This window comes from Nycticebus coucang, chromosome 9 (assembly GCF_027406575.1).
Source record: "Nycticebus coucang isolate mNycCou1 chromosome 9, mNycCou1.pri, whole genome shotgun sequence".
Taxonomy (NCBI): domain Eukaryota; kingdom Metazoa; phylum Chordata; class Mammalia; order Primates; family Lorisidae; genus Nycticebus; species Nycticebus coucang.
Genome location: NC_069788.1, coordinates 92,650,900 through 92,665,229, shown reverse-complemented (window position 1 = coordinate 92,665,229; position 14,330 = coordinate 92,650,900). Strand labels below are relative to the sequence as shown.

The 14,330-nt window shown below is 35.3% G+C and overlaps 1 protein-coding gene and 1 pseudogene across 1 annotated transcript in view; both read right to left on the bottom strand.

Annotated features, from left to right (window-relative positions):
- The window catches only part of CATSPERB (cation channel sperm associated auxiliary subunit beta), a 157,520-nt gene that overhangs the window by 139,656 nt on the left and 3,534 nt on the right, over window positions 1-14,330 (bottom strand). The window contains exons 4-5 of the mRNA XM_053603647.1: window positions 10,381-10,441; window positions 4,040-4,135 (exon numbers count right to left, since the gene is read on the bottom strand). Of these exons, the coding sequence (XP_053459622.1) occupies window positions 4,040-4,135; window positions 10,381-10,441 (157 nt within the window). The remainder of the gene's footprint in view (window positions 1-4,039; window positions 4,136-10,380; window positions 10,442-14,330) is intronic.
- LOC128595294 (uncharacterized) lies at window positions 2,442-2,547 on the bottom strand (annotated as a pseudogene).

Sequence of the window (14,330 nt, the reverse complement as noted above, 5' to 3'; positions counted from 1 at the left end):
TACCCTCAATGAATCCCCAACAATAAAAATATATATATATATATATATACACTGGGAAATAATTCCTTATTTCATAAATCTTCCAGGGAAAATTGGAAAGCCACAAAGACTAAAACTGGATCTCTATCTTTCACCATAAACAAAAATTAACTCGAGATGAATTAAAGACTTAAATGTAAGATCTGAAATCATAAAACTTCTGGGAAAAAATGTAGGAAAAATTCTTCCAGTCATTGGCCTAGGCAATAATTTATGACTAAGACCCCAAAAGCAAATACAACAAAAACAAATATATGTATTTGACTTAATTAAATTAAAAAAGGGTTTGCACAGCAAAAATAGTAGTCAAAAGAGTAAATTGAGAACCTACAGAACGGGAGAAAATATTTGCAATTTATATGTCATACAACTAATATCTAGAAGCTATGGGGATCTCAAACAAATGAGCAACCCTCCTCCCAAATAACCCCATTAAAAAGTGTGCAAAAGACATGAACAGACTTTTTTATAAAGATGATATACAAATGGCCAAGAAACATTGCTCACATCTTTAATCATCAGGGAAATGTAAATTAAAACCATAATGAGATACCACCTCACCCCTGTCAGAATGGCCATTATGAAAAAGAACTAAACAAACAAACAAACAAACAGATGTTGGTAAGGACTCAGTGAAAAGGGAATGTTTATACATTGTTAGTGGGTATTTAAATTAGTACAACCTCTATGGAAAACAGTATGGAGAGTCTTCAAAAAACTAAAATTAGACCTACCATAGATCCAGCAATTCTACTACTGGGTATCTACCCAAAGGAAAAAGAAGTCAATTTATCAAAAAGACACATGCATTCATATGTTTATTACAGCACAATTCAAAGATATGGAATAAATCTAAGTGCCCATCAACTGAAAAGTGGATAAAGAAAATGTGATACACACACACACACCATGGAATATTACTCTGCCATAAAAAAGAATGAAATAATGTATTTTGCATTACCTTGGATGGAATTGGCAGCCATTATCCTAAGTGAAGTATCTCAGGAATGGAAAAACAAATACTTCATGTTCTCACTGTAAGTGGGAGCCAAAGGATGGATATATATAATCATATAGAGTGTTATAATGGACACTGGACACTCAGAAAGAGAAGGGTGAGAAGACAGTAAAAGATAAAAAATCATCTGTTAAGTATAATGCACACTATTTGGATGATGAATACACTAAAAGCCCTGATTTCGGGTGGCGCCTGTGGCGCAAGGAGTAGGGCGCCGGTCCCATATGCCGGAGGTGGCGGGTTCAAACCCAGCCCCAGCCAAAAACCACAAAAAAAAAAAAAAAAAAGCCCTGACTTCACCACTCCATATAACAAAAAAACTCATTTGTACCTTGTAAGTCTATTAAAATTATTATATAGATAGATAAAGATAGCTAGATAGCTAGATAACTAGATAGCTAAATAGAGCTAAAAAAAGAAACTCCAATAACAGAAATTCTATATAATAAATGGTTTATGTTGTTCAAAAATTTCACTATAAACAAAGCACAAAAAAGGCTGAGGAGCTCTGGAATATTTAAGAAGTCTAAAGAGACATGAAAATTATGCATTTTGTTTCTGGATTCTGGAGAAGGAAGTTATAAATATAGAAGTCATTGTTAGGACTATTGTCTAACTTTAAACATGAACTGTATGTTAGGTTATAGTATTATTTCAATGCTAAATGACTTGATCTTGGTTAGGATACTAGAGTTACACAATAAAATATCTTTTTCTTTGGGAGAAAAAAACACAATATATCAACATATATTTTTCTTTACCCCTATTTAAAGACATTTGTTTTCAGTTATTTCTTATTACAAACAACGCTGCATTTAAGAGGCTTGTACATGTCTTTTGGGCACATATGCAGTCATATTCCTTTAGAGCAATTCTCAATCTTCACTGTACATCAGAATCTCTTGAAAAATTTTTCTAAAACTATGGATGCCTGGCCCTACTTACAGAGATCAGATTTTAATTGACATACTAAAGTGAGTTGAAACATGCTTACTTTTTTTTTTTTTTTTGACTCAGAGCCTCAAGCTGTCACCCTGGGTAGAGTGCTGTGGCATCACAGCCCACAGCAACCTCCAACTCCTGGGCTCAAGCGATTCTCCTGCCTCCACCTCCCAAGTAGTGGGACCAAAGGGGCCTGCTACAACGCCCAGCTATTTTTTGTTGCAGCTGTCATTGCTGTTTGGCCGGCCCGGGCTGAATTTGAACCTGCCAGCTCAGGTGTATGTGGCTGGCACCTTAGCCTCTTGAGCCTCAGGCGCCGAGCCAACATACTTACTTTTTAAAAAGCTTTCCAGGTTATTCTTCCCATAAAATGCAATATTTATTTATTTTTACTCTGCATTTTATATAGCAGACTAAAACAATATAAGCAAAGAGAGACTGAAGAAAGTGAAGACAAATACAAGACTCACGACTGAGGATTTTAAAAAAATTATTCTAATAAGAACAGATACTACACTTGATCTTAGCCAAAAGGCCAAGGGTGGTGACTCACGCCTGTAATCCTAGCACTCTCGGAGGCTGAGGCAGGTGGATTGCCCTGAGCTCAGAGGTTCAAGAGCAGCCTAAGCCAGAACCAGAGTGAGACCCCGTCTCTATTAAAAAAAAAAAAAAAAAAAAAAAAAAACTAAACTAAATTTAAAAAGAAAGAAAAAAAAATTACTCTAAGGCGGTGCCCATAGCTCAGTGGGTAGGCCGCCAGCCACATACACCAAGGCTGGTGGTTTTGAACCCAGCCTGGGCCAGGTAAAACAACATTGACAACTGCAACAACAACAAAAATATCCAAGTGTTGTGGCAGGCACCAGTAGCTCGAGCTACTTGGGAGACTGGAGCAAGAGAATCACATAGGCCCAAGAGTTTGAGGTGGCTGTAAGCTATGATGCCACTGCATTGTACCCAGGGTGACAACTTGAGACTCTGTCTCAAAAAAAAAAAAAAAATTCCAGAGTGCTATATGTGATTTAAAAATTGGGTTATATGTCTCCTCTCAGACAACTGAAAAAGAGAAGCCTAATCAGTATACTACTCTGTGTTTATAAACTTAAAACAACTAATTTTTAATAATCAGAACAACCCAACTGTAAGATCTTACCAAGACTAGGTAAGAATTTTTTTTTTGATGGTTGGAAATTAACTTTATTACCTTTTTTTATTATTATTAAATCATAGCTGTGTACATTAATGCAGTCATGGGGTACAATGTGCTGGTTTTATATACAATTTGAAATATTTTCATCAAACTGGTTAACATAACCTTCCTGGAATTTTCTTAGTTATTGTGTTAAGACATTTATATTCTAAATTTAGTAAGTTTCACATGTACCCTTGTAAGATGCACCATAGGTGTGGTCCCACCGATTACCCTCCCTCCACCCATCCTCCCCTCTTCCCTCCCTTCCCCTCCCTTTCCCCTTTTGCCATATTCTTGGGCTATAATTGGGTTATAGATTTCATATGAGAGCTGGAATATTATGGAATATTATGTGGCCTTAAAGAAAGATGGAGACTTTACCTCTTTCATGTTTACATGGATGCAGCTGGAACATATTCTTCTTAGCAAAGTAACTCAAGAATGAAAAAAAGTATCCAATGTACTCAGACCTACTATGAAACTAATTAATAGCTTTCATAGGGAAGAATTTTTATTGGTGGTCCTCATAAAGAAGACTATGATGCCATGAACAATATCCATCTAAGATGTATCTAAGAATACAAAAATTATATAAAGTCATTGTTAATGATCCCAAATATGGCCACAGTAAAAGATATATTGCCATATGTTCATGGCATTTTTTGCAGACTTCTATTAACAATCACCCACATTTATTTAGTACTTTTTCTAACCCATGAAGGGTCATGATTATCTCTTATTTATTTTTTATCTCTAGGACTTAGTACAGAGTCTGGTGTATAATAGATGTCAAAGTTTTTTAAAGGAATATATGAATTTCATTTTACTTTTTGTCTGTTGGCATTTACCTCGAACTCTATCCAATAGGGTTCCTTCGGTAGCATAAATATTTAATCCATGATGTAAAGTGATCCTTACTAACCATTCTTCTACAGCTGCAATATCTGTTTGTAAACAAAAGACAAATAATCAACTATTTTTTTCACATGTTATGTTAATGAAATTTAAGTATATATAAACATTACCAACAATAGTAATCTTTTCTTTCCTAACCATTTTGACTGCATTTATATGTCAGGCTTTCTGAAAAGGAATTATGAGATTATCTCACCATCACAGAAATGACTGCTGATATTTTACATCATAATTTTTCTCCTAGAATTGTTGTGGCAGGGGAAAAAATCACATTCTGACACTTCTTAGGAAGTGGTATAATATTATTTAAAAGTAGACCATGATTAATTAAAATATATAGTGTAAACCCTATGGTGAACACTAAAAAAAATGTTTACAGTATAAATAATAAGCTAATAGTGGAGACAAAATGGAAGCATAAAAATAATTGGTATGAATGAAGACAAAAAAGAGAGAAAAAGTAAAAGAGAAGAGAAAAACAATCTGCAAAGTGGTAGATTTCATAACAACCATTTATATAAATAATTACACTAAATGTCAATGGCCTAAAAATACCAACTAATGAGACAGATTTTTAGACTAAATGTAAAAAACAAGACTGAACTATATGCTATTTGTAAGAAACTCATTTTAAGTATAAAAACATAAATGGATTAAAAGTAAAGGATGTGTGGGGCCTGGGGAAGCCAACAGCAGCATAGCAGCTTTAGCCTGGGAACTGCTGAAGTGGCTGTAACTAAGGGCAAGGTTGAGGCTGAAACTGAAACTAGAATGTACTTATAAAAAACATGTTTTGATTGCACATGTCCTCATGTCCATCCAGGCATGTAGGTGGCTCTGTGCATTGTCTTGGTAAGGCTATGGCCATACTGATGGCTACTGAAGCAGCTGGCATCCAAGTAGACCAGGTGCTATTTGTGCCTCTTGTCACTGGTTTCTATTAAGCAGTTCCTGGAATTTGGGAGAGATAATGGTGTAAGAGAGCATCAGATATGATTCTACAAAAGGAGATTTCTGTGCTACTGGCTAACAATGTGAGGATGGTCTGTTTTTCTGCTGGATAATTTGCTTAACTGGCCTTTAGTTGTGGATTATTCCAAAACAGGTATATACACAAATTTCTTGAACTTTTAGAATATGAACATAAGAGCTGTGATGATCCACAGATCTTGAATAACTTTTCATAAGTCCTGTTTAAAGTCATAAATAAAGCAATGATGTGATCCCCACAGTGGTACATGGAATGATTAAATACAAAGAAAAATATGTGTTTGATCCTTTTATTAATGATAACATCCATATTTTCTGGATTGGTTTATACCAGCTGTATTTCTTCTCTCATGTTTATTAATCAGCACACATTTTTGTTTGGTGGTGACACTATCTGTGCTCATCCTAAATATACAAGAACCATTGATCTCACGTGTAATATTGCAGATATTGTGAAAGATGTACATGTATATAGAACGCACAAGAGACTGTGTGAATGGTAATAACTGATAGCTCCAGAGATGGAAACAGAAGAGTTTAATGACAAAGCTCCAGAAAAACCTATTCAGATAGTTTATGTGCCTAGACATCTGTTTTACATGGTATTCAAGAATTCAGTGAGAACAATAGTAGCACTACATGAAGACAGAAAGAAGAGATATTTGGCTGTTGAAACCCTTGCTACTTTGGATAAAAAAGATTTATCCATTACATAACAAAGATAATGGTGTCTCATTTTGAAAAGGTATCAATTTAATTTAATTTAATTAATTTATTTGTTTGAGACAGAGTTTCACTTTGTCACCCTTGGTAGAGTGCCATGGAACCATAGCTCACAGCAACCTCAAACTCTTGGGCTCAAGTGAATCTCTTGCCTCAGCCTCCCAAGTAGCTGGGACTACAGGATCCCCCCACAATGCCCAATTATTTTAGAGACAAGGTGTTTCTCTGGCTCAGGCTGGTCTCAAACCTGTGAGCTCAGGCTGTCCACTTGCCTCGGCCTCCCAGAGTGCTAGGGTACTCTGACCCACATCCACAAATCCCACCCTCAGGGCGGGGTCTGGGTTGGGTGGGTCCCTTGATGTCTGCAGCTCTTTGCCAGGCTGAGCAGACACAGGACTCCACCTCCACCAAATAGAGAAGAAAAATAAAAATAGTATAAATCAAACCAAAACAAAGAAAAAACTTTAAGAGATTAAATTGAGGGAAAAAGCAAATATCAGGGGCAGAAAAACTAGCAAAAGTTCAGTCCTTATTATTAAAGAAGGCAACATTAAAAAAATATATTTACATGAGAAACATGAAGAAAAAAGAAAAAGAAAAATCTGGGGGGAAATTTTTGAAAAAGAAAAAAGGAAGGAAAACAATTTTCTTTTTTGAAAAGAAAAACAGACAAACTAACAATAACAACTTCAACAAAAACAGCAAAAAGAAATGAAAAAATAAGAAAAAAAAAACTATGTATATATATCTTGCTGAATACTGCCTGGGCAACAGGTGATCTTCCAGGATATGAGATGTTAATCACAATACAGCTTTATAAGATGGAGACTGGAAGCCTCTTCTGACTTCCCTGCCCTCAAACCCTGCTTGGTTGGAAGCCTCGATCTCTCCTCAGTCCACTTAATATACACACCCCGACCTTTCCAAACCATGTCCCTTGGCTAAGCAGGGGCCCTCCCAGGAAAAGGTGGGTTGCTTAGATCTCTCTGGAAGTGGCTGCTAGCTTGTCAGATACACCAAACAGGCGTTGCTCTAGGACCCTGAGGGCGGAGTCTGCAAGGCAACTTTCCCACAATGGCTGTGAATGGCCTGTAGCTGAAATATGAAACCTCCATTCTGCCCCGGCAGCTCAGTTCTGGCCTCTGGGCACTGTTCAAAGTCACTTGATTACTCACCCAAGGTCTCCCATTTCTTATTTCTAATTCCTTCCTATAATGTACCTGACAAATATTTGTCTTTGGATTCTATGATTAAAATAACATTTTTCTTTTTCCTTAAGTGAAGTTGGTTTTTGTTTCCTACACTTACCATATTAAAACAAACCTTCCAGCATTTTTAACCTATAGGAATTTGTCTTATGCCTGAAGATTTACTAGCTCTGTTTATTAGATCAATACTCAGATATCTTAGAATTTGATTTTTCTGGGCGGTGCCTGTAGCTCAGTCGGTAGGGCGCTGGCCCCATATACCGAAGGTGGCGGGTTCAAACCCAGCCCCGGCCAAACTGCAACCAAAAAAAAAAAAAAAATAGCCGGGCGTTGTGGCGGGCGCCTGTAGTCCCAGCTACTCGGGAGGCTGAGGCAAGAGAATCGCTTGGGCCCAGGAGTTGGAGGTTGCTGTGAGTTGGGTGAGGCCACGGCACTCTACGGAGGGCCATAAAGTGAGACTCTGTCTCTACAAAAAAAAAAAAAAAAAAAAAGAATTTGATTTTTCTCTTTTCATCTATGTATATATAGTAGCATATAATGCTACACTGCCATATAGAAGTCTACTTAAAACTATTTCCTATCCTCATCAGACATAATAATTTTTCTGTTCTGCTCCAATGTCAGAAGACATCCCACATGTTTTTTTGCTGTTGCATTTGTTCACAGACTCTAGCCAACAGATAGAATAGGTTGTATTCTTTCTGTTTCTCGGTAGGCCATGTGTTTTGCTTGAACAGATGATTGTGCATTCTATTTGTGCCATTGTGCTTGTAGGAAAATGACAGGGAGAAGGTGTGTAAGTCACAATGATATTCCAATGTGGATTTTTGAGGACAGTGAGGTTGAAGGAGAATTAGTGATGAAAGTGAGCATAAAGAAACTCTTCCTGTATGCAATGATATTAGTGCCAGTGAATCTGAAGCTAGTGATGAAGAAAGTGATGAGAATATCCAAATTATAACAAGTAGCTGTAAGGTTTATTTATCATGATGGTGATGGTGATCCTATAAAGTTCCTGTACTCTGTCACACAATAGGGATTCACCCTTCCTCAAAGTGCTCAGCCAAAAACTGAACTTGAATATTTCTAGATCTTTTTCTCAGATGATCTTATTCATGAAATTTTGTGAGTGACAAATATGTATGCAGCAGAAAAAATACGGAAGGTGACTCCACTAACAAAGTACTCAGTGTGACAAGGAAGTATGCTTCATCAGAAGGTGTTCTTTAGTGCAATACTTATACCTTTGAATTTGAAGGTGCAATTTAGTTGACTATTTTACCAAAGGTTGACTAGACAGAACCCCATTTTGGATGGGAAGTGTTTTCTCTCATCTTCGTTTTTACCAAATATTTTGGATGCTGCATTTAGTTCCTCCTGTCACAGCTTGAGAGAGGGTGTATACCCAAGGGTGCCAGGTGAAGAATGTTAGTGAGTATATTGACAATGTAAGGGACTTTATGTACCAGGAAAAAGTGGCTTCAGATGAGAGCACAGTAGGTTTCGAAAAAGGGATTCAAAAGTGCTATAATCTCAAGAAGCCTACAAAGTGGGGCCTACAAATTTTTTGCCCATATGATTTAGAAAATGGTTACATGTTCTCGCACATTCCCTATTATGGCAAGACAACAGCAGAAAATCTCATGTGTCTTGATTTGCCATTTACAGTTCAAATAGTAATTCATTTGACACAAGTTTTGCAAGCACATATGAGTGGTTCAGGCTATCATATTTACACTAACAGGTTCTACACAAGCTCTCAACTTGCTCAGGAAGTGCATAAAATTAAAAAATATATAACAGGAACAGTTATGGTTTCTAGGAAGGATTTTCCAAGTGAACTGAAAAAGAAGAAACTTCAGGAATTTGAATTATGTGCCTATCAATGTGGTATGAAAATTATGTGCCTCTCAATCCATGACAAGAGGTCAGTGACAATGCTGAGTACATTCTTTGGCCCTCAAACACAGTTGATCACTGGTTATATAGGAAGAAACAGCCTGTTCAATTTGAAAAACTTACTGTTATTTTAGATACACAAAGTTTATGGGAAGAGTAGACAGAACTGCTCAGTACTGTGGATATTATGGATTTACAAGGAGGTCTCACAAATGGTAGGAAAAAATATTCTTCTGGCTGATAGAAGTTGCAGTTGTGCACAGCTACATCCTTTACTCATTAGATAATGAGAGTGGAAAAAAAGTGCAGATATACCTTTTCACAGGAAAAATCTCATCAATCAGCTTGTGAGCAATGTGAGGAAGAGAAATTCAAAAGAGAGGGGATGACCATCATCTTCTAACACTGAGGAAAGACTAAATGAGAAGATGCATTTTATAGTGCAAAATGAAAAAAAATCAACAAAAAATTGCATGATTTGTAGCCAAAGAAATGAGAAAGGTAGAAGGAGAGAAACCATTTTCTACCATGAGACATGTAAGAGGAACCCTTGACTTCATCTTGGATAATGTTTCAAAAAGTATCACACTCATAAAATTTTAAACAAAAATAAACAAAACACTTTAATCACTTTATGTAATCTAAAATAGATATTAAAATCATCAGGTAGGTGGTGCCTGTGGCTCAGTAGGTAGGGCGCTGGCCCCATATACTGAGGTTGGTGGGTTCAAACCCGGCCCCAGCCAAACTGCAACAAAAAAATAGCTGGGCATTGTGGTGGGTGCCTGTAGTCCCGGTTACTTGGGAGGCTGAGGCAAGAGAATTGCCTAAGCCAAGGAGTTGGAGGTTGCTGTGAGCAGTGTGATGCCATGGCACTCTACCGAGGGCGATAAAATGAAACTCTGTCTCTACAAAAAAAAATCATCAGGTGAGTTCATATTTATGTTTTTCTCTTTTAAAACTGTACAATAACTGTAGAGCTTTATCTACTAAAATAAATAACAGTTGGGGAATATGCAGCAGAAAAAATGGATTGGAAAGGATAATAGTAGATTCCATGAGAAAATGATACTACACACACACACACACACACACACACACACATATATAGCCTTTAACATTTTAAAGTTAATGATTCTGTTTCAGTAAAATTAATTAGTGCCTAAACTTCTCCAAACTACAATTTCTAGATTCTACAATAAAGTTTACTTTAAATAAAGGATAATATTAATGTTATTTATGACAGAATAATCTATCTATAATAAGGTTGTCAGATAAAATACCAGATGCCAAATTAAATTTGAATTACAAATAATTTTTGGTAAGCATGTCACCAATACTAGATGGAAGATTTACATAGGATAACAAATAATTTTTAATAAATGTTTTTTATTTGATAAATTTGTTAATTCAGTCCCATGAGTAAAAGCATTAATTCAAAAAGCATTAATTACCTGTGTTTTGTGTGATGTTTTCTCTAGGAATTTCAATTGCCCAGTAAATCTGATCACTGAACTTGAATAAAGAAGACATAAGAAAACAATGTTATACAATGTTAATAAAAACACTTCTACTGTCATATTCTACTCCATCTTTAAAAAAAAATAAACAAAATGCATATACCCTTTACCTAGAAATTTCACTGTCAGGAGTTTTTCCTATGGTATATTCACCTAGGTGTGAAATAAAATGTATTCATAGTTTTTATTTCTTTTTTTGAGACAGTTTCTTGCTCTCAATTGAATGCCATGGCATCATAGTTCACAGCAACCTCAAACTTTTGGGCTCAAGAGATCCTCTTGCCTCAGCCTCCCAAATACCTGAGACCACAATGCCCAGCTATTTTTTTAGAGATGGGGTCTCAATCTTGCTCAGGCTGGTCTTGAGCTCCTGGGCTCAAGCAATCCACGCACCTTGGCTGCACAGAGTGCTGGGATTACAGGCATGAGCCACTGCACTGGGCCCTGTATTTCCAGAAGATTGGAAATAATGAAAACATCAGTTATCTATAATAATATAGTTACATAATGGAATACCATACATTCAAGCTCAGGTAGCAGAAGGTTGAAGTATTACTGGTCTGATGTGTCAGAGACAGAGCTTGGGGTAGGCAGATGATTTGAGAAGTTATGAAGAAAATCCTCGGAGTAAGGAAACTTCAATAATGGAGAGTTCTAAAATTTAAATATAAACTTTGCCTATATTCTTGGGCAATGCAGGTACAGAGGACTCCCTAGAAGACCAGTTTTTAAAAATCAGCAGTGGAAACTATAGAACTGATCAGAGATATCAGCTGCCAAAAATCAGACAGTTTGCGGTTTTTGCAAGGAACATTATCTGCTTTTTAGAATAACAATAAAAACAGAAATTTCTCAGAATAACATAACAGAACACACAGTTGCTACAGATTATTATCTTCAATGTCAGTTTTCAACCAAAACCAAGATATCAAAAGAAATGGGGAAGTGTTAATAGGGGGAGCACACCTATGGAGCATATTGCAAGTACAAATTGGATCTATCAGGTGTAGAACATAAATTTCTTAATACTGTAATTGGGTAAATGAGGTGAAGGCTATGTTAATTAGTAGGATGTAAGCACTCCAATTTGTATAAATATTCAACACATTGAATCCCATAATGACATGGATGTATTCATGATCTATGTACAAATGACTTAATAAAAAAAAAAAGAGATGGGAAAGTGTAATATATTAAGGGAAAAACGTAGACAGTAAACTGACTAAAAGTGAGCCCAGATAGCAAAAACTTCAAAGAAATCTATACATAGATTTAAGGAAAATATTGTTCTAATGTGGGAATGGGTAGAGAATCTCAACACTGAGATGAAAAATATAATAATAAAACCAATTGGCAATAATAAGGCTCAGAGTATAACTGAAGAGTATAACTGAGTGAAATATTTACTAAGCAGATTCAATAGCAGGCTAGAGAAGACAAAATAATGATTAAGTAAACTTAGTGATATAGCAAATGAAATTATCTGATATGAAAAAGGGAATTATTAAAGAAAATTGACAGTATTAGAGGTCTGTGGGACAATGTCATATGTTCCAAAATATATGTAATTGGAATTCCAGGTAAAGAAACAGAGAACAGGAAAGAAAAAAATTGATGAATTATGGCCCTAAACTTTCCAAATCTGCTAAACGTATATACTTCAAGAAGCCCAGATAACCTCAACTGAGTAAATAAATATAATGAGAAAATCTTAACAGCATCCAGAGAAAAATGACACATTACACATAGAAAAAAATAATAAAATTAACAGCTGACTTCTCATTCACAAACAAAGGTGACAGGTGACTTTAGAACAACACATTCAAAATATTCTTTCAACACATTCTTTCAACAAAATGTTGAAAGAAATTGAAGTCAAAAGAAAATTATATCTAACAAAACTATGCTTCAACCATTCTGGAGATGACTAAAAACCTATTATTTAATAAAACTTATAAAAAAGATTAGTAAGTTTGTAGGATATAAGATTAATCAATATACAAAAAACAATTGTAGCTCTATACATGCAGTGAACAATCCAGGAATGAGATTAAGAAAGCTATTCTCTTTATAACCTCATCAAAAAGAATAAAATTTAACAAAGGAAATAAATTTAACAAAGGAAGTATAAAATTTATACTCTGAAAACACAAAATATTACTGAAAGAAATTAAAGATCTAAAAAAAATGGAAAGAAATGTTCATACATTAGGATTCTTAATATTATTAAGATGGCAATACTATCCAAACTTATCTGCAGATTCAACACAATCCTTACTAGAATCCCAGATGGCTTGTAGAAATCAACAAGCTTATCCTAAAATTCATATGGAAACTCACGGGACCCAGACTAGCAAAACCATTATAGAAAAAAAAAAACAACAAAATTGGAAGAGTCTTGTTTCCTGATTTGAAAACTTAGCACAAAGCAACAATATCAAGTGAACATGATAAGGGCATAGGATAGAAATGTGGAACAATGCAATAGAATTGAGAATCCAGAAATAAATCCCTCATGTTTGTGGTCAACTTATTTTGAACAGAGGTGCCAAAATGATTCAATAAAAAAAGAGTAATAACCTTCTCTATAAATGGTGCTAGGACAGATGACTATCTACATGCAAGAGAAGGAATATGCACCTCTATCTCACATCGCATACAAAAATTAACTGAAAATGGATCAAAGACCTAAATGTAAAAGATAAAATTATAAACCTCCTAGAGGAAAACAGGTAAAATTTCCTGACCTTGGATCAAGCATTGATTTTCTACATATGACATATACTGAAGAGCACAAGCAACATAATTAAAAGTAGTTACAACAGACTTTATAAAAAAAAAAATCATGCATCAAAGGACACTATCAAGAAAGTGAAAAAGCAGCCCACAGAATAGGGGAGAATGTTTTCAGATCATGTCTGATAAGTGACTTGTATCTAGAATATATAAAGAACTTTTACAACTCAATAATAAAAAGACAAATAACCCAATTTAAAATGGACAAAGAATCTGAATAGATAGTTCCCTAAAGAAGATATTCAAGTGGCCAATAAGCACATGAAAAGATACTCAACATCTTTAGTCATTAGGAAAATACAAATTGAAACCATAATGAGATAGCACTTTATACCTACTAGGATGGCTATTTAGAAAAAAAAAAAGTATTGGTGATGATGTGGAGAAACTAGAACCCTAATAAGCTGCTGGTGGGAATGTAAAATAGCACAACTTTAAAAAGCAGTCTGGCAGGTCCTCAAAAAGTTAAAGACAGAGTTGCCATATGACTTCACAATTCCATTCCTAGAGAATCTAAGAGAAATGAAAACATATTTTCACACAAAAAGTTTCACAAAAATGTTCACAGCAACCCTACTTATAATAGTCAAACCCAAATGTTCAACTGATGACTGAATAAACCAAATGTGTTACCTATACAATAAGGTATTACTTGGTCATAAAAAGGAGTGTAGTACCAATACATAGCACAGCATGGATGGACTTTGAACACCTTGTGCCAACTGAAAGAAGCCAGTCACAGACACTACATACAGTATTATATTACATTTATATAAAATTTTCAGATTGAGTAAAATGACAGAGATAGAAGATTAGTGGTTGCTTGGGGCCGAGAAGTAGAGGGTGGAATAGAGAGTGACTGTTAATAGTTACCAGCTATCTTTTCAGGGTGATTAAAATGTTCTGAAATTAGTAGTGATGACTACACAATTTTATGAGTATATTAAAACCATTTAATTTTATACTTTAAATAGGTGAATTATATGGCATATGAATTATATCTTAATAAAGTTGTTACTTAAAATATGACAGTGAAATAAAGACACTTTGTGGGGTGGGGGTGGAGGGAGGAAGCCCAGAGAACACAT